Below are 26507 nucleotides of genomic sequence, written 5' to 3' on the forward strand. Positions count from 1 at the left end.
TCCCAGTGGGGAAGTGCCACCCTCTGCACTCTGAGGCTGCCCTGGCTTGCTACTGTCACTGTGCTGACCCCACCATCTTCCTGCTGTTTTCTAGATGTTTTCCCAGTAAATTCTGTGCTCCAACAGATGGACAGTACATCCTTTGAGGGAATGTATATACAGTCTACACAGTCTAGATGTCAAGTGAACGGACAACGTGTGGTAAAAATGAAGAACCAGGAACATTACATAATCTCCCCTCCCCACCATGATACCGTGTGCTACAAAACAAATTGCTGTGCTTTGTAGGGTAGCTAGGGAAATCAAGGTCTTCATAGGGGGATTGGTGGCCTGTTAATTCCTTTTAACCTGACACTTATGTGTTCTTTTGAGTAAAATTAATTGTGTTAGATTATTAATGATAGGGAGTATCTTGGTTCTCTTGAAAAGCAGGGTTGGGGTTGTTACTTTGTAATACATCCTTATATTTTAAAAACAGAATAATGTGCCATTGCAGTTGAGTAAGTCCTAGAGACACCTCCCTACCGCTCACTGCTCATGTTGGCCTGAGACTCACTGGTGTTGTGCTTGCATCACTTAAACTCTTCGGGCAGCTCTGGAGTTTGGCTAAGCATAATAGGGAGTTTTCTCTGTGAACTACAATATTGTAGTCCAACATGGAGCATAACCAGGGTTTCCTCTGTCCCGGCTCAGGACATCTAATGGTTTGTTGAGAGTCTCATGTCTAATGTAGGTACATAACTGAGGAGTAAGCCTGCTTGCAGTGAACTTCAAGCCTCTTTTCTGTGAAGTGACGGACAAAGGATGTTTAAAAACCTACCCGTCTTTCAATGAGCACAGAATAAATTCATCAAAGCTCCACATGACATTGGAATCCTACATTTTTGTAAGATTTTGACCAAGTTTTATAAACACATCGCCTTGAAAAATCAATCTTCCTTGCTTTCCAGGCTGATCTTCCTAGGGGACATGAGATTTAAGGAGTAAGTCTCTAGGGTTTTGTCTTTCATCTCTGCCTCCTCTCTCTGGCTGAGCACACAGGAGAAGTCACAGGTGAGCCTGCATCAAGGCAACAGTGCCATGCTGAATGATTGGTACATTCACGATCAGGGAAGGAGGAGGAAGCCTACTGACCTTGTGAAGTTCCACAGGAGTTGGGGACATGATATCCTTTATTTCTTGTTTCATTTTCCTCAGGGTTACTGACTTCCTGCCCACATCCGAGGGCAGGGTGTTGCTTCGAGTTGTTTGGCTGTAGTGTGGCCGTGAACTGCTCCGTTCCTGGAAGCTGGCCTGTCGCCCCAGCTGAGTGCGAGCCGTTGGAGCCTCATGATTCAAACTCATGGTGCTCCCCGACATGATTGTTGCCTGTGGCATCGACAATTTTCAGAGACAATTAAACCATGGCTAAGGAAAGGGTTTGCTTGCTCAACATTAGGCACAATTCTCCCTCTGCCCAGTCAAAATATGGTGTCTTCAGGGCATAACCAAAGGCTGGAGAATGGAAGCACTAGCTCAACTATGAACGTCTGGAACATGCTTTGCAATTACATTTATAATGCACATCTCAAATCCAATGGAAGCAGTTAAGCCCTTGAGTTTATTTAATCAAATACCACCCCTAGCAACGCTGAGGCAAATTGAAAAGATCCAGCATTAGTTTACTGCAAACTGCATCTTAAACACCAACTTCCCACTCTAAGAGCTGGGATTCACAAAGCCACCTTCAGTGTGTCTTAGAGAAGTGTTTGGAGGGCTTCCCAGTGGAGGCCAGGCTGCTGTGGTCTGTGTTGCTGCCTCTGGCTCCAACAGAAGCAATCTGTACACTGGAATGGGATGATTGATTGACTGATGCAGAGGCAAAGGGGTCTCCTAACACTTCCAACCTGGCACTGTCAAGAGCATCTTTCTCCTGGCCCAGTGACCTACCCCAGAAGCTTGTAGACACATCTTTTAATATTCATCAGCGTTTGGCTTCTACATCTCGTGGCTCAGATAGTGTTTCTTAGAAATGATCTTTGTGTAACATTCTCAGAGAGGCTTAAAAAATTACCCTTTTATATTGGATTCAACCATTTGCTCAATTCAATCATTGCTCAACTGTGAGGCTCGAATTGGATTTTACCAATGAAAGGGAAGTTTGCTCAGCTTCCCTGAATAATACATAAGCAATGGCAAGATTACACCCCTGAATTTCAGAACTGGAACAAAAGAGGATTTGAAAGAAGTATCATGATGGGAATGGACATTTCTCATATTAGAGAATGCCAGTATTCTAAAATTAGGACTGTGGCCATCTCTCTATTCCTTATACAATGTTTATATGCATAAGTGTGCACTGGTAAATGTGCCTGAATCTATAGAAACAGAAATTACATCCATACCCAAGTGAATAAGTAAATGTTTGTTTACATTAATGAAAAACCTATAAGCAACAGTGCTTGATTTGTTGAACTTTTGAATATATTCATTAATATATTAGCCTTGTAAGTCTATAAGGTAGGCACATCATTCATTCCACTTTATAGGAGACTGAAGCACAAAGAATCTTACTTGCCCAAGGTCATATAAGCAGTAACTGAAGCAAGAGCACTACCTGCAGCTATTCACTAGAGGGAACACTAGAAAGTGAGCTGCATTTTTATTTGCTATGTACTATAAGAGTTTGTATCTCTCCATTGATGTTCAGTTTACATGTGTGCCACTAAGAAAGCGCAACAGCCAAGTATTGGCACAAATCTACAAAGACCTAACAGCTCTATGAAAAAGAAACCAAACTGACAATTACATTCGGACTAGACCACTTAAGTCACCGATGCTTTTGAGAATGGAAATGCTAGCTGCAGATAAATCCTTGCCAATTACTGAGCACTGCATATATTACTGCTTAATATTCAATAACAGCATCAGTAGGCTTTATAAGTCACAGGTCTTACTCTTTCACAATGGAAGAGAGGGGCACCTAGGTAAGTCCCATAACTTGTCACAAGGGGATCCCAACAGTCTGGTTGCAGCCTTGTTCCTTGACCAACTGGCTTCTCTGGACACATAAAACTTCCCTTTTGTAGGTAAAAAGTCTTTAATATTTAAGCAAATGTAGGCATCTATAGTATTACATATTTCTGATAAATACCTTTTTTTTTGTTGTTTTTTGAGGCTTATTGACACATCCTGTGGCCAGCTGGGTTGGTGTCAGGGGACATCTCTTCATTTGATGGCACTTATATACATTGCTGCTGTGTTTAATCTGTAGTAACTGACAGCATCCAGTCATTTTTTTTTCCTGCAGTGGTGACTGCCCATCCATTGTCCTTACCTATTTAGAATATTTATCTACTTTATTTATATCTATGTTTCCTTCTCATGTGGGAAATAAAATATTTACTGAGCCCAAGGGCTGACAGTCTGGCTTTGATGAGTCTGAGTTGCCAGAAGAGACACTGCCAATGGGTTTTACTAAGGTCCTGTGATCAAGAGGCGAGGTAAGAACAGCCCCTCACTCAAGTTTTCAAACCATGACTGGATTGCCCACTTACACTAAACTTCAAGGGAATTAATAGCATCTAAAAAGGATTTTAAAAGCTAAAGTACAAATATAATTTAGGTCCAGACATGTGGTTAAACTCTTGTCTATTAAAAAAGTTAAGGTAGTATTCATTAAGACAGCAAACTCAGTACTCAATTTTTATTGCATTTATTAAACATCAGGTTCTCTAGTAATCATTGTGTTAAGTATTAGATTACTGTAATTCTTATTTTTGAAAGCATCTTACTTTGATTTTTCCAAACAGGGTTTCTGTGTAGTCCTGGCTATTCTGTAGCCCAGAACTCACTTTTTAGACCAGGGTGGTTTTGAACTCAGAGAGATCTGCCTGCCTCTGCCTTCTGAGTATAGGGATGAAAGGTGTGCATCATCACCACCTGGCAATTCCTATGTTTTATACAAGCAAAATTTGTAAGGCAGGTTAAAAATTGCTCAAAGTCTGAGTTTGAGTTTTTGGCATCAGGGAAGACTGTATATTTTTCAATGCTAAATTTGAACCTAAATTATTGCTGTCAATAATGAAAATGATTAGTAAATTCTCATTTTAATCACAATCATTTAGTTAATCTATATTTATAAACTCCATAGTTTTCTTTAACTTTATTGAAGGTAAATTTCATCCATAGGACTCCAGCTTCAATAAAAATGTAACAGCCTTCCCCTTCAAGGAACAATTCATCTAAAAACATTGTTTATAGTTTTTGTGATAATAGTGTAAATATGATTCTAGTCTATGAACCTGGTGCGCATTCCTCCTAGCTGAAAATATAACTTCTCTTTGGCTTAAAGCTCAGCCTCTTTTTTCTCTGTATTTGTAATTTCCAGGGCCACATCACATGAAGCTGCAATGGAGGTACGGGTAGGCTACTGCAACATAGCTAACTCAATTTCCAGGTAATGGCCAAGGCCCATCCAGTTACTTTTAAAAGGGCCTTCAATGGATACAATGTAAGAGAAGCTATAAGAAGAATGAGTGTCACAAGAGAAAAGTATCAAAATGGGAAAGGTGTGGGAGCCAAAGTAACTTAGGTGAGGACATTTGCTCAATAATTGTGAATTGTGTTCATTATTCAGCCTGTGTTGCTTCTCATACTACATACAGGGGGTGGTAAAAGTTTAAATAAACCAGCTGGCACTTATGAATTGTGCTCTTTTTGAAAATTGTATAAAAAGAAGGAATCAATGTTTCATGTCTTATTTTAAAATTTATAAGTCTATCCATGCCCAGGTCCTTTAACTGTGCTCTGAAGCCAAAATTCATGCCACATAATACTATGGTGTCTGTAAACTCAAACTACTGTTTTCCTTTAGAATTTCTCTTTGCAGATTCACAAACATTAGAATCACATAAAGTATCCACACATGCAGTTGAGAAGCAAAATAATATAAAGATGAGTAACCATTTTAGAATTGCAGGAGTCCCACCCGGTTGTGCCATTCGCATTCCTTATAGTGACTCGGGGACCTCGTATGACATCAAAACAAAAATGAGACTTTCACCACTTTACTTTTTACGGCTTAAAAACTTCAAAAGAACATAAAAGGAAACATTACAGGCCTTCCCAGACTAAGTCTGGATACTGCCAGCAGATTCATGGCTTTGTTGAAGAAATTGCCCAGAGTTTGACTGTTACAATCCAGCTTGTCCCTCCTCAGATTCAGGTAAAGTTAATATGGAATTAAGATTTCCAATGAACAGCAAAACAGTAAGTAATATTTTGCCTGCTTATCAAATAGACTGGCCTTTTAAAGCAGCCACATGATCATCAGCTTAAGGGCAAAACAAAATATAATGTGTTTCCTCTTATGTTCCTCTTGACGATCAAATTAATTTCTCTACCAGGTACAAATGAAAACATGCCAAAGAAACCTTTCTAAAGCAGCTAAGAGAATGAAATGCACCACTGTTGGGAGACTGGGCTGGCTCCTTAGCGATTTGGTGGGAAACAGGTACAGTCAGGATTAGCAAGGGAGCGATGGCAAAAGCCACAAGTCAGTAAGAACTGCATTGTATAAAATCAAACTGCTGTCTGGAAGGCAAGGGCGGGGGAAGGCAGCTTCACAAGCAAAAGTATAAACAGAAAGGGTAGCTACCAAGAGAGTCATGTTTCTCAATGACACACGCCTGTCAGCTTTCTCCTGTGGAAAGGGGTTAAAGCTTTTAAATGAACTGCTGTGATCAATGCAAACATAAAAGGACCAAAAAACAAAAACAAAAAAATGAATGTAGAAGCAAGGTAAGCAGTGGGACGGAGGCTACCTCAAGCTCTCTCAGGATCCCCGACTGGCCGCAGGTCTCCAGGTCCTCCAGTGCTTGAGACCAGAAGTTTTCCTCTTGTTCAGCCTCCGCACTGTCAGAGGCCCCTGCGAAGCTGCCCGAAAGAAACACATTCTGGGTTAAGGAAGATGTGCACACAAACACACACACACACACACACACACACACACACACACACACAGTACACATGCACACAAAGTTGTACACACACACATACACTTCTGTATGTAGAATCTTTCTCCTCATTTTATACACAAAAAAAAGAGGGAAAAAGAAGATCCACTTTTACCAGGCTTTCTTTAGACTGTGGCCTCCAAGTCAAGTCATCTCTGACATGTTAGAAATGCTAAGTGGCATGCAGAATTAAATGGCCTTTGCCACTACTAGTTGGCTTTCAGAATATTCATGGCTGCATAGATGTGGCTGTACTGTGGCAGATGGCACCTAGGAATTTATAAAAATTATTGTACCTGAGTCTGATACCCCGAACCTATGTGGAAAAGCAGGATATGGGGATATACTAACAATCCCATCACTGGGAATGTTGAGACAGGTGGATCCCTGGGGCCTGCTGGCCAGCCAATCTAGCATAATTAGTGAGCTCTGAATAGATGGGTTCCTGTGGTTGCACAGCCATTCACCCACCCACCCACACACACACACCCACACACACACACCCACACACACACACACACACACACACACACACACACACACACACACACCCCTCTGTGGTTCTCTTGTCTTGGACTGGTGGCAGACACCTGCAATCCTGACATGTAGGAGTCTGTGGCAAGGAGGAGTTTCAGGTAAGCCTGGTACTCTATAGGGGACTTGGCCTCAAAGCAAAGGAACTCTTGATGAATGTTACATGTGACTTAGTGTGGAGGAGGGATAGAGATGCTTGCAATAGAAAGGACATGGCTCCGAGAAGCTGACTTCTTCCCCCACTGCTACTCTGGGAAACTGCACTGCTGCCTAGTGCTACCAAGCTATCACTGGGCAGTCACACATTTTAGAAACCTTCTTTGTGGCGGATGTGGATAGCTAAAACAGTCCACAAGGTCAATGCTAACAAAAGCTGCCACTGGGTATAGAGAGGTGCAAGTCCTCTCTCTGAGACCAAGACCCGGTACAGGGCAGCAGCAGTGGTGTGTGTGTGTGTGTGTGTGTGTGTGTGTGTGTGTGAGCGTGTTTGTGGGAGTATGTGTATGTGTGTGAGAATGTGTGCAAGTGTGTGTGCATGAGTGTTTGTGTGTGTGTGTGTGAGAGATAGAGAGATAGAGATAGATAGAGATAGATAGAGAGAAAGAGTATATATATATATATATATATATATATAGAGAGAGAGAGAGAGAGAGAGAGAGAGAGAGAATGTGTGTGTGTTTGTGTGAAGAACCTTACCCGCTGGCTGTGGACCGATCCCAGTCTTCATTACTTAATCCCACATCTGGATAAGTCTGGCTTCGAGGCTTGGGGACTGGGGATAGGCTGCCTCTTTGTTTTGGACTCCTCCAATCATAGGTGTTGAAATTGTATCCCGGAGTCTGAAAAGTGGTGCCTGAAATAGAAGCAAGGCGTTAGAGCTGGGTGTGGGGATTATCTCATCTATTGAGATATAATGGCGTTGGCCAGAGAGGGTTGGGTAGCAAAGTAGCAGCAGAATTGACAGCAGGTATTTATCCTGCCTCCCTGCTCTGAGGCCTTCTTCACAGCAAGCTTTGGTACTATAATTATTTGCAATTAAAAGAGGAAGTTAAAGGCTTTGAATGGTGGTTTCTAGTGCCTAAGCCTTCCAGAGGCTTCAAGTCACACACAGTTTCAGGAGAACCAGTTTTCAGGTCCTTCAATGCTACAAGCACTTCACCATCTTCCCCATACTGCCATGGCTGACACAGGTCAGGGATTTGGACCGACAAGTTCTCCCCTCTGCTTTCACAACTGTTCCACTATGGTTCAACAATACTCATTTCTTAGTCATTTTAAACCCTTGAGGGTGCTTGGCCTGGAGTCTCAGGAGTGTAAGTATAACCAGCAAATGCAGGACTAGGTTGGAGAAGCCTTGCTCATGAGATAATGGCACCCAGAGCTGGGTCATAGTTAAACCAGGCAAACTCAGGGCAAGGCATTTATTTATCCCTCTGTATTGCCCTGCCATCTGTCTCTCTTTGAAAGTCAGAAGCAAGGATGATGTCAAGGTGAGGTAGCTTCAGCATTAGTGTTTATCCGAATTGCAAAACAAAGACTGAGTTTTCTGATGGAGGTAGGGAGGGCAGTTAAGTCTGACTAGCCTGGTGGGCAAGACAGTAGGGGATTAGAGAACAATTAGGTTATGTAATATGCATCACCCTTGAATTTCAGCTAAGTCTGTAACACCGATATTCTGACAGTAATAGAGTTTAAGGTTATTTATAACAAGGAAGAATATTTGTAAATATTTGAGGAAAGCATTTAGAAGGTAACTTCAAATATGTGATGAAGTATGAAGTTTTTCAGTATACTTTTTTGGGGTTCAAGGGCATATGCACGGGGCTGACTCCATAGCCTATATCATAATCATCACACATTTCTTAGTCCATTTCCTCAGGTTGTGTAAACACACATATGGCTTAGTAGCAGATGCCTGTCTTACTGTACATAAGAAATTCAACATAACAAACACCTGAACCCCTATTTTCACTATTTGGGGCCTAGAACCTGGGTCATAAAGGGGGTCAAAGCATGTTCAAAGGAAAGCGTGAAGTTAGCATGCAAGTATTTATTAAGTCTAAGGTCTGGGAAGACAGTGAGAGAGTAATAGTGAAAATGCAATCTTAATAAGGGCTGCTCTCTACCCCAAAATCCATCAGTGTGTTCTCTCTACCTCCAAGAAGATAGTCCTGTCTCAAAACAAAAGCAAAAACAAAAACAAAAACAAAAAAAACAAGCTATTTCTCCAGAGGTGGGCTCTACCCTGGGATCAAACTGAAATTGTTGCAGCGGCCCATGTGTTCAAAAAATAAACCGCAAAAAATATAATTAAATTTTGTTCTTATTCAATGGCAATGCAAATACATGAAAATAAAATGCACTTATGATATTTGAAACTACATTTGCATGAGTGTATGTGTTTGTGCATTGGGTGAGTGTGTGTGTGTGGGAATGCACATGTATGTGCACATCTGTGCATGCCAGAAATTTATGTTTGGTATCTTCCTCAAATTCCTCAAATGCTCTCCACCTAGTGTTTTTTCTTTTCTTTTCTTTTTTCTTTTTCTTTTTGGCAGGATCTCTCACCAGCCTAGAGCTTGTTGTCTGGTACCTGGCTAGATAGAAGACCTAGGAATCCTCCCTTCTCTTCCTCTCCAGTGTGGGGACACCCTTGACTGTTTTGTTTTAATGTGGGTGGAGAGCCAGACTCAGCCCTGAATGCTTGTGTGGAAGACACTTTAGCAACCAAGGCATCGTCCTAGCTTCCATAAATTGCACTTTAAGTGAAACTTTGATCACAGAAATTGTAAAAATCTATGTTGTAAGTAATCACTGCCTTGATTCAAAATTGGAAACCTATATCCCTCTCTTCTTTATTTCTTCTGCATCGTGGTTTTAATATCAAGGTTTATATTTTGCCTCATAATGAGGGTTTAAAATTCAGTCTTGGCGATTTCTGCTGAGCAAAATGTTCCATTTTATTTATTTGCAGAATGGAAGATAAAGCTTCACAAATGTAGGTGCTTCTAAATCGCCTTGGCATGGTGATTTTCATTCTTAGGGATAATAAATTTGAGATATCTGTAAAGTCCCTACACCCTAACACAGTCACATTTGCTTTTCTGTATGTATTTTCCACCCATCCCTTTAATTCCTACCCAGTCTTCATGTGGGAATGGAAGTTAAACAATGCTGGCTCCTACATAGAAAGTTTTAAAATGCTTTGGGGGAATTAACTCCTTGAACCTATAATTTGGGGGCTGTAAATCTTGTTGTTCCACATAGTTTTGGAAACCAATTTTAGCATAAGAATCAAGCCAGACAATCTTGGCCAGGTTTCTTTTTCAAAGACTCAGTTTTGTTAAGAACAAGAAAATCAAATCATATGCTTGAGCAGCTATTTGTAATTGTTCTTGCCAATAAATGTTTCATGTGTCTGGATGAACACTGCTTGAAAAATGGCAGAGGAAGGAAAGTTAAGTTCTTCTGGCTTTCAGATGTCACCCCAGAAAGTGAGGACAAACAGCAGAGTCCCACCCCACCTTCACTGCAACAGTATTAGGTACATAACCCGAAGCCTAAATATACCAGAGAAACTGGTAAATTCAGTGAGAGTCACATGAGAAGCGGGTGGCGGTGGCATGTGTGGTGATGTGTGTGTGTGTGTGTGTTTGTGTGTGTGTATGTTGATGTTTGTGTGTGTGTATGTGTGTTGGTGTGTGTGTGTGTGTGTGTGTATGTGTGGTGGTAGTAGTGTGTGTGGTAGAAAGAAGATTTGTCTGGCCAGAGACTTGCAGAGGCCCAGTCAGCCAAAACAGAGGCCATGACAGAGACAGAGACAAAACAGCAATCATTGCTTAGAAGGCTAGGATGCACTGAACCTGCTGGTGGCAGCAAACACCCTGGATCCTGTCTATCACCAGGGGAAAGTCAGGTGGACTGAAAGAGGATACATACAGATGAACAGCAGTTCTTCTGGTGAGAGCTGCATCTTCTATTGCAGCCAGCTGGGAAACCCTTATCCTGTTACCACAGTGAAGCTGCTAGCCAAGGCTGGCCTAGAATATGATAGAAGCTTACAGCTTGCTCAGAGCCTCTAGAAAACTTCCAGTTCATGGTAGATTCACTCAATGGGGTGTTGAGTGATAATTTTTAAAGGGTGAGCACAAGCTGTGTGCAAAGTTTGTATAAAAGAATAGGGGATGCAGGTGGAGGTGGCTCATGCCTTTAATCCCAGCACTAGGGAGGAAGAGGCAGGTGGACCTCTGTGAGTTGTAGGACAGCCTGGTCTATAGAGAGAATTCCAGGACAGCCTCCAGAGCTACACAGAGAAACCCTGTCTCGAAAACCCCAAACAAAACCAAACCAAAACAATAAAAAAGAGTTAAACCAACCATATATCAAAGACCCAGTGTGAAAATAATAAGTAAACACAAGTGACAGTTTCTGGGGAAAAAATAAAGCAAACCACTAATAATCTAATCATGGAAACATAAGTAACACAAATATATTAGGGAATGTATATTAGGGATGTGTTTAGAAACTGAGAAAATAAGATGATTAATCAAGAGATTACTTAATTATATGCAAATATATTTAAACTTGGATTAAAAAGCACTGTTTTTTTCTAGGGAAAATACAAGTGGTAAAAGTGACTTCAAACAATCAGTCAGAAATATAGCTACCTGAGTTGCCAGTTGAGGATTATAGAGACCATGAGAGCATCAATTTCCCTGAGGATGAAAGTTCAGGAGATGACAATTTACTGTCTCCTTTCATATTGACTTTTGCTATATCCTGGTATCCATCAGGGTTTCCTCAGGTAGAAGAAGGAATAATTAAGACCCATGGGTCCAAAGATCCAGATCCAGATAAAGGAGACTGGCTTGGGGCATCGGAGAATGGGAGAGGGAGAAGCTGCCCCCAAGGTGACCAGGAGAAGCTTATATCCCAGAACCACTCAGTAAGGAAACCCCACTGTAACCCTTTATTATACAAACCCGCTTTGTCTCCATCAGTTTGGTCATTCCACCCTATTTTCTTTTTCACTAAGAAATATTTATCATTGCTGGTAGTTATTTGTTTACTTGTGAACTGTTGGGCCCTTCCAAGAACAGAGACCTCATCCTATTGAATTATGCTAACCCTTAAAAATCTCTTGAATGAGTAAATAGGACATTTTGGTGAAGTAGCAGAGAATAATAAAAAAACATGGTTACCAAAGTCATCCACTGTTTTGCATCATGGGGGTTCAGGGAATTCAAGGCAGCTACAGGCTTAAAGAAGACATTGACCGTGTGAGATCTTTGTGGGTCAGAAAAGAGAGGACAGTGCAGTGGCTCTCACCCTTCCTAGTGCTGCAAATCAGTGGCTCTCACCCTTCCTAAAGTTGCAGATCAGTGGCTCTCACCCTTCCTAAAGCTGCAGATCAGTGGCTCTCACCCTTTCTAATTCTGCAATTCAGTGGCTCTCATCCTTTCTAAAGCTGCAAATCAATTGTTCTCAACCTTCCTAATGTTGCCAAGTCAGTGGTTCCCAACCTTCCTAATACTGCAAATCAGTGGCTCTCAAACTTCCTAACGCCATGACCCTTTAACAGTTCCTCATGTTGTGTTGACCCCCATACATAATGTTATTTTGTTGCTTCTTCAAAACTAATTTTGCTACTGCTATAAATCATAATGTAAATGTTATGCAGATATCTGATATGAGAACCTCTAAAGGGGTCACGACTCAAAGGTTGAGAACCGCTTGCTGGGCTAGAGGGACAAGTTGGAAAGACTAGCTCAGAACATGATAATTAACCAGAGGAAAATTAGTATATTTTATCCTTTGCTTATAAAACGTCAATTATAAATAGTCACAAGGTGGTGGTGGCACATGCCTTTAATCCCTGCACTTGGGAGGCAGAGGCAGGTAGATCTCTGTGAGTTCATGGCCATCTTGATGTACAAAAGCAAGTTCCAGGACAGCCAGGACTGTTACACAGAGAAAACTTGCCTTGCAAAAAACAAAAGCAAACAACAAACAAAATCAAATAAAACAATACAAAAAAAAAAAAACAGTCAAAAGCTAAATCTACCTGGTTTTCACCCAATGCCTTAAGAAACCCAGACTCAGAGATCTTGATGAACAGCAAGGTCAAAATGAATGATGAATGTAGGGTGCAGTCCTAACCCCAGTGTGATGGTGGGTGGTCCTGGCAGGCTCTGCTGTCTTCATGAGGACAGGGAAGGTTTGCTGAGCTCTGAGCTGCCAGTCAGCGTAGGACTCTTTTCCGAGTGCTATACTCGAGTAAACACAGAGTTAAACTTGGGCATATTGAGAAGAGAGAGCAATGAGCCAATAACGAGGCTTGAAAATAGGTTAGGTAGGGGAGCAGTTGAAGGAATTGGGCTATTTTGCTTGAAGAAGGAAAGACTTGAAAGAGAATCGATAACACCACCCAGCAACCCAAAGGGATGCCAAGAGGAAGGGGCTGGAGCTTGTTCTGAATCACCTTGATGTTGTAACTAGGAATAATTGACAAAGGGCACAGCAGATTTCAGCTCCACATAGTCAGGACTTCTGAGCTGTCAGAGCTGCTGGAGAGACAGGGAAGGCTAAGAGGGCTTGTCAGCTCGGTGCTGAAGGACACACAACACGTCCACACACAGCAGTGCTGGACACAGCCCCAAGGACCACACCAGATGCCAAACTAGCTGACTTCTGCATCTTCCCCTCACACTGGACCCCATGACCAAGAGTGACCTTTGATTTGCAGTTTCCTTAAGGAATTACATGAGAGGTATCATGTGAACATGCTTAGGAAACTCCGGCATTTGACTGATATAAGGCATTATGACATTTTTAAATTATCTTAACTCTGTCCCATCGTCATGATCTCTACTCATCTCGTAGTCTCTCCAGCCTTATAAAGATTTTAATGTGTCAGTGTTAAATTTAATATTATTATGACTATTACTCAAATTTTTGAAATGCTTCATAAAGTAGTTTTTCATTTCTTACTAAGGAGGGGTAACCATATATTTCATATGTCAATCATGATACTGGTCTTAGGATGCAAAAGGCTGGAATAGCTGAGTTTATAAGCATCACCTTATAGGGCAGAACTCATTGCTATCAATAGTTTTCTCACCAAAAATGTGTGTAAATAAGTTTCTACATTAGTAAAGAGTAACTCAACACACCTACTAATGAGCAAACTCTATTTACAGTGATAAAACTTGACTAGGGTCCTTTATGTGGCATCTCCTTGTGTTCCAATAATTTTCAGGCAGTAAAAATGTGACATTGGGTGTCATGACTAACTTATAACAAGGTACTATGACTTGGAAGAATTGCCAGATAGAAATTTATTTGTGGTGGGGGCTGGAGAGATGGCTCAGCACAGGACTGGAGTTTGGTTCCCAGTACTAGCATTAGGTGGCTCACCATTGCTTGATACTCTAGTTCCAGGGAGATAGGACACCTCTGGTCTCCTGCACTTCTGTGCTCATACTCAACATACCATTACACACACACACACACACACACACACACACACACACACACACACACACACACACACACCATAATCGATCTTTGACTTTACTTGAGATGTTCGACTTATTTTCTCCATCAAATTCTAATATCATGACTATGTAAAAGCTCAAAAACTGATGTAATAAGTCCTTTCAATTTTTCCCACCTATTGGGGACTTGACAGAAAGCGACACAATCACAGCAGGCTGAGGAAAAAGAAATATGAAAACCGAGATGAGGGCAGCTGGATACACACACACTCAAACCTGTTCCCCACTCTGTCTGTGTTATTGATGCAAGCATCATGTCTGTGGAGACATATCTGTGACATACTATCACATATCACAACCATATCACCCTAACAATGAATACTAAGGAAAACTGTAGTTTTGTACGAGCCAGGCATGCCCAAGAATCAATGGGTTCTCTAGTCATTGGCAATACTCTTGTTACAGGCTCATCTTCGTGGAATGCTTGCTAAAAGCACAACACAATGGAGCCTGTCTCCATGAACCCTACTGTATGGTCTGCTTCATATCCACCTAAGCTTTCTGCATGGAACACTTGGCCATCAGGAGCCTACCAGTGTGTGATAAATGCTCATGACTCACAAGAAGAAGAACATTCCAGGCCAGCATGTGGAAGGGTTCAGGTTGTTGAAAGTGGACACAACTGAGACAGATATGGGTTGCCAAAAGGCATTCTGCACATGGAGCAGAAGTGAATTTTCCATACCTTGGCTTCCATAGCTGGCGTCCATTCCAGACCCATCCCAGGAGTCCACAGCACTGTCCACGCTGGGCACCGTGGAGGGGTACATGTCAGAGAGCTTGCCAGGCTTCTGTATTGGGGAGGAGTCCTCCTCACCATCTCCCATGTCACTCGAGTGACTGGAGATGGGGAACTTCTTGGGACTTGATGCTGGTTGCGCTTTACAGACAGGGAAAGGGGGTTTGCATCAGTGGAAAGTAAAAACATGAAAAGACGCCCATATACTCTAGCTGGAGAGCCATTTCCCTAGTAAAACACACAGACACTGGGCACATTCTTTTAGGGAAGGAAACAGACTGGAAATCCTTAACTGGGATGCCAGCCCCACTCACCATCTGTCTGTTTCTTAATTTTCAGGGTGACAGTCTCTCCTGCCATCTGCAGCAAGTGGATGGCTTCACTGAGAGGCTTCCCCTTCAAGCTGCTGCTATTGATGGCTAGGATACGGTCTCCGATGTGGATCGCTCCAGTCCTGGAACAGCAGACAGGAGTTGGGAAGACAGACACACCAGACAGGGGTAATGAAGGCAGTCACACCAGACAGGGGTAGGGAAGGCAGACACAAAATCCCTGCAAGCTTCTTGGGGTAAATTTCCCAATATGCCTGGACATTAATTATAATAAAGACTTGGTGAGGTCTCTAACATTCACTTCTAGCTTTCGGGAAATGTTGTAACTGCATCTGCTGTGAATTACTTTTTAGTAATTTCTAATAAAATTAGAAAAAGTGTCTTAATTAGTTTTGAGAACAGACTTGGGCATTATTTGGTAAACTCCTTACAGGTCCCAAGGAAATGAACTCTGTGGAGAAGCAGATACAACAGTGTGTAGCAGGCAACATTCTTGATTCCTCCCAATTTAAAATGTTTACTACAAAGTGGTGCTCACCTTACTTTAAGACAAGTTCAAGAGATTGGGGCATAGACTAGACTAGGACAGCAGCAGCCCCTGGCTGATTCTGAGGGTGGAAAAATGCTGAACAGAGGGTTTATTTAGTGCTAAGTTTTTAGTCCATCTCTGATATCCATCTGGCCAGCTGTGTGACATGGTCACCTCATTTTAACTCTCGGGATATTAGTCCCTTGCCACTAGAATGGGGGTAATCACCTCAAAGGGAAGCCCTGAGGAGGAAATGGTAAAACATATGTGAGAGCTTGGATTGAAATGTGGACAAAGAAAGCACATCACTCAACCAATTAACCAATTTGTGTGTGTGTGTGTGTGTGTGTGTGTGTGTGTGTGTGTGTGTGTGTGTGTGTTTGTGTACGCATATATGTGTATGTGTGGGCATGTCGCTATCAGAAGTTGACTGGGTCTCTCTCAATCACACTCTACATCTATCTATCTATCTATCTATCTATCTATCTATCTATCTATCTATCTATATTGTCCATCCATCATCTATCAATATCTATCTATCTATCTATCTATCTATCTATCTGGATAACTTCAAATTCAGATAATGAAGGAATTAACCCTGTTTACAGGGTTGCTGGGGACTGGGTGCTCTGAACACAGCTTGTTCTAGGGGCCACAGATTGGGTGACAGAGGTGACACAGTATACACTGGTCAGGAGGGGCTGTTTAACCTGCCTGCCATTGTAGTTTGAATTATGGAATTTTTCTTTGAAAAAAAATCTCTTCTCTCATAAACAGCATTAGTTCAAGAAGGATGTAGGCTGTGAGATGTAAGTGCAAAGAAACATTGTGCTAGATCCTGTGTTGTCTAACAGTAATAACTAGGACAGGGGATGCCTAAGGAGCTCCCTTTGCTAGGTGCCTCAGCTAAAATTAGAATATTGAACCCTAGTCTAGTGGCCCTGGCTGGCTCCCCCAGTCCCCTTATCCCCGACAGACAGAGTTGTCAAGTGGACTGATTTCTGAGTAAGGGACCTCGGAGTTCTGAAATTTTGCAGTGCTACATCCCCACCTTGCAAACTGTTATCATCAAATATTGACCTGAATGATGTGCCTGAGCATTCTTGAACTAAGTCACCAGAAAAAGATCTAGTTATAGAGCCTGTTGTGCACCCAGCAACAAGTCTCAGGAATAAAAGAAGTGCAGTTCAGCAGAGGGCTGAGAGCAGGTGGGGCCTGTTCATCACTGTCAAAGAACAAATGGACACAGCTCAATGAGACACTATTGAGAGGGTGACTACCCTCTATTAGCTGTAGTATTTGAGGACCAAGTCTTTATTATCCCCCCACCCCTACCCCAATACAGAGAAGCTTAGTCTGATACTGTCAGGCAACAGAAAGCTCAGCAAGTGTTTGCAGAATTGATTTGGATAAGCCTTTTAACTGCCCTCAACTTTAGCATTTCTTCCCCAAATGGACAGTATAAATCTACCTGCAGCTGACTGTGGTCTCCCAACACATTTTTTTGGAGACTAATACTCATGCTAAGCCTACGGCATCCTTCACTGACTGTAAGATGCCCTTCAATGTCAAGTCAGAGCTCTGCCCAAGAGTTCCCAAGCTCGGAAATCAATCCTCTGTGCAGATTTAAAAGTCAACAGATGAACAGCTAGGAGAGGAGAGCATGTTTTCACACAGCCGTGAGGGAGCAAGCCCCTCTCAGACACAGGCAATTATAGCCGTTCCTTCACATTTTACCTTTCAGCTAATCCCCCTTTAGTGAGGCTTGAGATGATTATAGGATCAAATGGCTCTTCAGTTCCTGAAATCGTGATGCCAAGGGGCCCCCCATAGCGCTTCAGCTCCACTGTATAAATAATCGCTCCGGAACTTTCTTGCTCATCTGCAATAAATGCCAAGGAATCATAATTGGTTTCATTGGAAAAAGAGAAATAACGCACATATCCTTCCATGAAGCAGGAAATTCAAGACTTCGCTGCTGAAACACTAAATGGCTCAGAAAATAATTATTTTGGGAAGTAGCATTTCCTTAATAGGATTTCACATTCTAATTCAGGGATGAAGTTGTCATGAGTGCCAGGAATGGGGAACACTTGAATTTAAACAGTGGGTGGCCCACCTAATGACGGCCACAGAACTTCCATGTTATGTCTCTGCCATGCACAGTGCTTGGCTAGACTTTCTCTGAGTATGTGATCAATGCCCGTGGAATAACCATACAGCTGAGTAGATAATACAGAACGAGAATGCCACCCAATAACTCAGAAAATTTTCCATTTCCAGGCCTTACAAATACACCACGTCTCAAAATACGAAAGTTGGTTTTGCTCAGGGTTGGATCAAATAATGACACTTGTTTAAGTGGGACCCAGTGTGGTTATCTTGAAGACAGTACCAGGAATTTTAGAAAATCTTTTATATAATTCCATCGACAGTGTCTTAGTCCCACAGATCAAACGAGAGGCATTGTAGCAGGGGTTTGAGTAATGTTCTCTCTGCTACAGAGAGTAAGAGCTGATGCAAACTATTCATGCACTTCAGGATCCTCTACCAGGCTGCCATATGAGCTTGTGTTCTGTGGGCCATTTAATAGTGGCAAGAAAGAAGATATTTCTGTTCTTCCCCAAACATTTGTCAGAAAGTTGTCACAGGCTACTTTCAACATGGTGGATGTTATGACTCTATTTGGGTTGCATGATGAAGTCTCAGGATTCAAAGGATTTTTATTTGCTCATGTTTAAAATTCCTGACATTTGTTTTACCCATTGGCTTGAGAGCCCCGTGAACTGCTAAGGAGCTGTTTCATTTCTGTACCTCAGGATACAATGAAATGGCCCAGTAACTACTTGAACAAAATAGTCAGTTTTTACAGTTGGAGCGTATGGAGTAAGGTATTCACAGAGCCACATTTTTGCATCAAGCAGCTGTTCATTTACAATATGAAATGCTAAAATAAGGAGGAAAGGAAAAGCTTGAGTTAACAATTCAATTATCTGTGTGCAGAGTGAAGAATTAGTGGGGACATAAAGGCAAGGTCAGGGGAGTAATGTGGGCAGGGACGTGCCCTCTCTTGTCAGCATTTACTTTATTCTTGGCTGTTGCCTGGGAGTTCTGGAATGCAGCTGACACCACTTTTCGTGGGCTCTGTGCCTCACCAGTCACTTGTTCTGGGAATTAAAGGCCACAAATCATAAGACGCAGTGCTAGAATCAATGTCTTAGGTTCGAAAAGAACTCAGTATCTGGCTCAAGTTGGATCAGCAGCTTAGGGTCCTCCACATGAAGTCTAAGGACTCTGGGAGATGGTTCCCCAAGTTTCTTCTAGGCTGTTGATTATGTGGTGGTGAACAGGCTGGTCATTATGAACTAATGAATGTTCCAGGGAGAAGCATCAGAAGCTGTTTGGTGAATACAAGCCCAGAAAACCCACATTTTCTTTTTCTTTCTTTCCTATCTTTTCTCTTCCTTCCTTCCTTCCTTCCTTCCTTCCTTCCTTCCTTCCTTCCTTCCTTCCTTCCTTCCTTCCTCCTTCCTTTCCTTCCTTCCTTGCCCCCCTCTCTCCCTCTTTCTCTTTCTTTCGTTTATTTCTTTTATTATGTATACAGTGTTCTGCCTGCATGTATGCCCACATGCCAGAAGAGGGCACCAGATCTCATTACAGATGGTTGTGAGCCATCATGTGGTTTGCTGGGAACTGAACTCAGGACCTCTAGAAGAGCAGCTGGTACTCTTAACCTCTGAGCCATTTCTCCAAGCTCAAGCCCTCACTTTTTGATAGCATAATATTTTGTTACTTGACAGAGCTGTCTTTGTAAATGAATGCGGGATATAGTGAGTAGATACACTTATGCTGCAAGCTGCATCAATAATTACAACCTGGATAGAATTGGGAATGATACATTCAATTAGTGACCCTGGCATAATTAAATAATAGCTAATATTAATTATGTCTGGGTTTTCTGTTGGCCCCTCTGTTAGTTTGTAGAAAGTTTTAGGTACAGCTTCAGCCTAGATGAAAACAAGCATTGGCTGAGAGGAAGGTGGACTTGGGGGCAGACCCACTTGCTGAGAGGAGTGGGGAGACCTTCATCCTTGTATCACACAATGACAAATAACTCTGGGATAGACCTTCATCCTTGTATCACACAATGAAAAATAACTCTGGGATAGAGTAGATGGATTTAGGATAGTTGTGCTTCAGGCCAGCTTACATGGGGACATTTTATATTTGTACCCAAGTAGTTGGCAAAGAAGACAACTGCTGGACACCCAGGATGTGACATAGATACAAAACAAGAAAATGGCAGCATTATACTAAAAACACACTCTCCCAAGGGTGATAAGGCAAAAAGGAGATCTTTGGGAATCCTAATTTAAACAAACCAGTTGTTTAAAAAATACATCTTAATTATCTCTTTCCCTCTCTCTTGTTTTTTGTTCACTTTCTTGTTCTCTATATATACATATATAGGACGTATATACATTATTTATAGACACATATTTATATATATGAAATGTATACATATATTTGTATGTGCATATATTTTCATATATAAAAACCATATACATATATGAAAATATATATGAAACATTTCTGGGAATCGTGAACACTGCTGAGACACATGATGATATTGAGATCTTTGCTAATTCTTTTAACTGGGTTAAATTTCCAGGGACCTCCCTTTAGGGATATTGTTAATGTTTACAGGATGGGATGCCTGGGACTGCTTGCAAATAATTCAGTGGGAGGAGAAACTAGACTGGGAATTAGCTAGCCATGGTTGCTGCCGGTTTATTGCACTGTTTCCCTGTTTTCTGTATGGACTTGAAATTTCATAGTTTAAAAAATGTCTTTGTGCACGATTTTACTGACAAGGTTAAAAAACGTAACACTCCTAGAAATTCCTATGCAGATGCCTCAAGTGAATAGGTGTTTGATTAGCCTGTTTCCTTCTTCCCATTGCAGCTGCCATTACATGATCCTATCTAAACGACATGGCCCATCTGGCCATGATCAAGGTGCCCAAGCCTGTCTTTGTCTCTTGTCCTTGAGGAGGCTGAGCTTGGTTCTGCCTAGTTTTTTTTTTTTTTTTTTCAGTAAGGTTTCCTTCTAAATGGTTTTCTTGCTTGGGACCTGGTCATCGCCCTCCTTTCCCATCCATTTTGCTAGTGCTTCCAATTCATGAGGCTTGGTCTTTCCATCCTCGAACATTTGTAAAACACAACCCTGAATATATCATAATCTCAGGTGAAGCCTCCTTATCAGTTTCCTAACTTCCTAATACTTACAAGCAAGCCTTTTGAGTTCCAGAGGGCCACACTGTCCTCTCCTATCTCAACCCAACTTGCAGAGTCTCTCCTGGTAGAGTCACAAGTTCTTACACAGCCCTTGGATGGTCTCCAGTCTTAAGACTCTACTCCGTAGGTGCCCATCTCTTTCCTCTTGTGCTCCTGGGGAATGTCTCCTACTTCAAGACTTGACCCATGTGCCTTGTTTGCCAAGGAAGTTTCTGGTCTCTTAGTTGGGTTTGGAGTTGCTTTCCTAGGACATCTCATAGGTTCTGTCTATCATGTTAGTGTTTCTCAACTTTCCAACTCATTTCAGCTCCCCCCTTTAACTAAAAGAAGAAATAAGGTTGATGTTTTCTTGAATAAAAACACCTAAAGGTTAAGATTCAGCCTCGTAGAGTGGAGCTCTGAAGCCCACATGCTATTGCCACACAGAGCCTAAGAGTCTTTCATCCCAAGGACCAGTTCTTGACAAGATCCATCTTTCTGGTGTATACTTTCAATTCTGTTTTTATATTTGTATATTTTAAAGTTTAATGCACATGGGTGTTTTGCTTGCAAATATGTCTATGCACCACACACGTGCCTGGTACCCAAGGAAGCCAGAAGAGGGTTATAGGATCCCCTGGAACTGGAGTTACAAGTAGATGTGAACCTCCAGTTAGGTGCTGGGAATAACACATTGGTCCTTTGGAAGAGCATCAAGTGCTTTAACTGTGGAAAAAATCTCTCCAGCCTCTATCTTGTGTTTTTAATGATTTCTCTCATTAGAATAAAATTAGATAAAAACATGGTTTTATCTTCATGTCCTCACAACCTAGAACTCTGTCTGGGACCAGGGAGAATTCAGGAAGTTCTCCAGAAGAGCAACAGGATGGACAGTTGTTAGCATTCAGCCAGATTCCCAGGAAGACCTCTTTAAAACAGTCCATGTGTCAGCACACATCGGGCCAAGTGTATGTTCCTTCTAGGCAGGTAACACAAAGCCAGTGCAGCTCATCTAGAGTGTGAGGTTAAGACCTTGGTGGCCACTAGGGGGACCAACCAACCCTGAACCTCCTCCCTACAAGGTTCCTAGCTTCAGGCTGAACTTTGGAATCCATCTGCCTTTTTGGGTTTTAGCCTAGCTGGCATCTGAAAGGCCATGTCGCCCAGGAGGAGGGCACTAAGCACTGTTTAGGAAGCTATGTTCAGACCATTTTGGAGGTGGAAGCTCTCCAAGCCACTCTGTCCTTGAGGCTGCTCTAACTTTCAACACTGAGGAAGGAGCAGCTAGAATCTTCAACCCCAAGAGAAACTGTGAAGACAGGGTGTAGCGTCACCAGCAAGTTTCAAAGTGAGCCTAAACAGATGTTAATGATATTATAAGCAGCTTTTATATTACAACAGCAGGTTTACAACTAATAGTGAAAGGCAGGAAAGGGGCCAGCCTGCTTGTATGTTCAGTTTAGTTCTGGTTAAGGAAATTAATGGGACCACAGAACAGATGCAAAATTGCTGCATTACTTATCTGTAATGTTATTTTCAGCCTTCTTGAGTGCTGCCTGTTTAACCAAATGAGCACTCTCTGGCTTGAATCCATAATGGCAGCTGCTGCCATGACCAAATAGGAGGTTAGGATTCAGGAGAGAGGCTTTGGAAGGGAAACACATGCAGGTCAATCAAAGTTCACTTCACCTGAAGAAATGATGGGATTAGTTTTGGAGTATGGCTGAATTTCTTGCAGTTGCACTATCCTGAGAAAACAAACTATTTGGAGCTCCCCTCCTTATAGCTGTTTCACTGCACTAAGGCCATTTTACCTGGTTGCATCAACGCAGTGGACCAAGGGGGTTCACAGTAGATATGGAAGGTTTACTCGTGGAATTAAACATCTTTATGAAAGTGAACATTTCTGAGTTTCAAGATGCCATTCGAGGGCCAGAAATTTTGGCATCACCTGGGAACTGGTTAGAAATGTAGATTCTCTGTGCCTTCCCAGTCACGGAGCAACCACAGACTCCAGAGGAGGGGCCCAGGTGGCTGTGGGAACAGCCCTGGTGATTTTTCAGGTGTCCTCAAATTTGGGTGCCATTACTTTGAGAGAACAAATATGAGACATCTAGATCCTTCCAGTGCCCAAGGCACAGCCAAGGTTCACAGGGCGTTATCTCCTCTCCAGTCTAGGTTTAGGGAGAAATCTACTTCAAATTGTTTGGCTTAACACTGAGAAACCGAAAACAAAACCCCAAAGAAAGCCTGGATAGAATAGATTCAACTAGAAGTAAAGGCTAAATTTGCATAAGATTGTATTAAACAATAAACAAAGACAATTTGTTTCAGGTAGAACAAGCAAAGGCCTGCCCATATTTTTTTCCCACAAAATGAGAACATGTGAAGAAGACAAAGTGCTGAATTTACAGATTCTACAAACAAGTTCTATAGCAGGAGGAAGATGATTTAAACCAAAAGAAAACACACGCACTGCCCATTTAATGGACAAAAATGCAGTAATACGATGCGAAGCCTTGAAAAACACGGGTTCATGGATACACTTGTATTATCTGGCACAACTCCCCACAAACTCTCTACTCCTTAGGACTTAGCCACATCTACAAAAACTCTTCATTTCATGGCTTTGTACCAGACACAATCAAGGCCAAATGACAGATGTTATTTCAAGAGTGTCCTGTGCATCTTTGTGGACCTGGGCATTGAGCAAGTCACTTCCCTGGAGCCTCAGCCAAGAACCTTCTCCTGATGTTATCCAGTGAAAAGATTTAGGATTTAGAAGAATTAAAATATATTTAATAAGCAGGATGATTACTATAACATTAGGCATAAGGATTATAGGTGAAAGATGTAAAGGGGGGTAAGTCAAAGGAAATCAGGTGAGAACACAATGGAGCTCTCCACGTTCTGAGCTGCTGTTTCAGTAAGCCCTGCCAACATGTCTGCATAGCTGGCTATGAGACTGGATATATTGCCAGCTGTGTCTACCACACACACTCATCCCTGGCTTGGCTTTCTCACTCTGCAAGGAAGGTAGCTGTGATCTGCTGAGTTGGGCAAATTGGGCCATGTAGGTTTTTCCACAGGGCTTTGCCTTTTCCTCAGGACAGAACCCAGGTGAAGCTGGAGGCTGTAGTTGTTTCAGGAAACAAATTCCCCCAAATCGAGTGCAGTGGAATCAAATTCAAAAAAGGAATGCAAACCAGGCATAGAAAAATCAGGGCTTGATAAAGAAACGAGCACCAGCTTGTGCACATTTTAAAATGCTGACTACAATATATATTTGGCTATTATCATCATTCCCAACTCTACTAATGGATGTAATTACTGTTTCTTTTCTTTTACTGTGAATGGAAACATTAAACATATGGCTTGACATGCCTGTGACCTCTAGACCTATTATGATTTAGGTATGAGAAGATTCTAGAATATTGGCATCTTTTTATTTGTTACTGTTATGATCCCAATCTTGAGTGTCTCTGAAGGCATCCATGTTAAAGGCTACTAGTCATATCTGGATACTAGTCTGTGCCACCACCAGGATGTGCTGTGACTTGACTTAAATAAGGTATAATCATTTTCTTAAGTAAAAACTTTCAAAATCTCTTCTTCTACATTTAAGAATGCTATTGTCATTTAAAGAGTGGCATTAAATTGCAATATGGATTTATTTTTGGTAATGTAAAAAACAAAAGAATTTAAAACAATTTTATTGTTTATCAGAATTCATCAGCACCTTAATCCATTGATGATGATGATGTCCTCATGATCCAATCATCTCCCAATAGTACACAAGCTTGGTGTGCAGAGCCTTCAATGTCTAAGACTTCCAGGGGAGATGTTTAATATCCAAACTATAATACCTTCTAGTTTTGTTTCCTCTTTAAAAATATTTTTAACACGAACATGGATTGTCCATGTTAATGATGTTACTGAATCAGTTTTTAGGAGGTAGAGTCTGGTTGGGAAAACTGTGTCACTAGGAGAATGCCTTTGAAAGGAATAGCTTTGTCTTTCTATTTTTATCTTTCTTCTGTCTCCTCACTGCAGTCAGGTGAGCAGTGTGGCTCCATCATGCCTTTGGCTGTGATCACCTCACCATAGCCCAGAAACAACACAGCCAACTGACCATGAGCTGACACCAGGAGTGAAAAAAAATCAATCCTTCATCCTTCATGTTGGTCTTATCAGACATTTTGTCACAGTGGCAGAAGGATGAACTAACACAAGAAATTAATGCTTAGAAGTGAAGTAGTTGCTGTGGCTCTCACTTTGCAGTGTCTAAGTCTTTGGAAATGATCTGCAGGAGGAGCTTAGAAAAAATTAGAGAAAATGCTTAAAATTCTGCAAGAAGAGCGTGCTAGGTGGGTCTACCAAGAACACTAAGGACCAGGGCACTGATAGCATCATTAACGATTGCTCATGAGGTTCAGATGGATGCCAGGACACTCTTGGTTGAGAGACCATATATCACATTCTGGAAGGAACACGTCTGTCTATACTTTCCCCCATGTCCTGATACTTTGTGAGATGCCAGTTTTAAAGCTCATAGACTAATCTACTGGAAGAAAATGTGAGATAGCAGTGTATAGACTGTCATGGATATTACTCGTTGTTTTCATCTGGATTCATAGCAAGAATCAGGAGGAAAAGGTAGAGAACAGAAGGGTTTGACCAACGTGTAGTCTAGGTTTATAAAAAGGAGGAGGCTCTTTAAGGCTGCAAATAAAGTGAACTTGCCAAGTAGAATAGCACCATAAAAACTAGCCAAGTACTTTGCATTGGGACAAGAAAGATGCTTTGGTAGCATCTCAGAAATTAGCCTGTTCCCATCCATCAGTGGCTCTAGGGTATAAAGATAGAAAGCCTTTGAAAGCCTGTGATTGGACAAGATCACTTCAGGGACCCTTTCAGGCATAGGCTGCCAAGGAAGGTGTTTCTCCGAGCTCAGCTAACAAAAACACAGAAACTGCGGCAGCTGTGCGCCATGTGGGTCACATGGGCCTAGTTACTGCGAAAATTGGCCACAGACCTTGATGTCGTCCTGTGATACTGATTTTGCAGCCTTGAGTCTCAGAAGAAAATAAACTTGGATGTTTATGCAACACTAGCTAGAGGCGTTGGGACTTCTTGGAGATAGAAGGAATACATTTTGCATCTTGAGTTGGACATGAGTCCTCCGGAAATCAGAAGTGGAATGTTTGGTTGAAATAGGAAATGCACCCCTGCCCTGCTATTTCCAGGTCTGTATGTTGAAGGCTTGGACCTCAGCTAGTAGGATTATTGGGAGGCAATTGAGTTATCATAGCACTGATCATGGAAACGGGCTAACCCTTTGATAGTTTATAATGTTGAGTGTAGAAAGCAGAACACTGGACATCACTTTTAAGGGTATAACTTGTTACTGGCCCCTTCTTGCTTGCACTCCTGTTTCTTGGTGGGCCCTCCTGAAGTGGGGCAACTTACTTTCCTGGCAACCCTTTGCCATCATGAGGCTCCGCCATAAAAGCTTGAGCAGCAGGCCATGGATCAAGACCTGTGA

The 26507-nt window shown here is 41.9% G+C and overlaps 1 protein-coding gene across 5 annotated transcripts in view; it reads right to left on the reverse strand.

The window, feature by feature from the left end:
* Grip1 (glutamate receptor interacting protein 1) overlaps positions 1-26507 on the reverse strand; it is a 347662-nt gene that overhangs the window by 13294 nt on the left and 307861 nt on the right. For 3 of the 5 annotated variants that reach the window (XM_035451190.1, XM_035451189.1, XM_035451188.1), the window contains 7 exons: positions 17424-17568; positions 15140-15279; positions 14772-14966; positions 7227-7383; positions 5805-5916; positions 5639-5683; positions 1135-1368 (listed from right to left, as the gene is read on the reverse strand). In XM_035451190.1, coding sequence (XP_035307081.1) covers positions 1135-1368; positions 5639-5683; positions 5805-5916; positions 7227-7383; positions 14772-14966; positions 15140-15279; positions 17424-17568 — 1028 coding nt within the window. The remainder of the gene's footprint in view (positions 1-1134; positions 1369-5638; positions 5684-5804; positions 5917-7226; positions 7384-14771; positions 14967-15139; positions 15280-17423; positions 17569-26507) is intronic. The other 2 variants (XM_035451192.1, XM_035451191.1) reach the window with 1 other exon arrangement.

Source organism: Cricetulus griseus (genome assembly GCF_003668045.3).
Source record: "Cricetulus griseus strain 17A/GY chromosome 1 unlocalized genomic scaffold, alternate assembly CriGri-PICRH-1.0 chr1_0, whole genome shotgun sequence".
Lineage (NCBI taxonomy): Eukaryota > Metazoa > Chordata > Mammalia > Rodentia > Cricetidae > Cricetulus > Cricetulus griseus.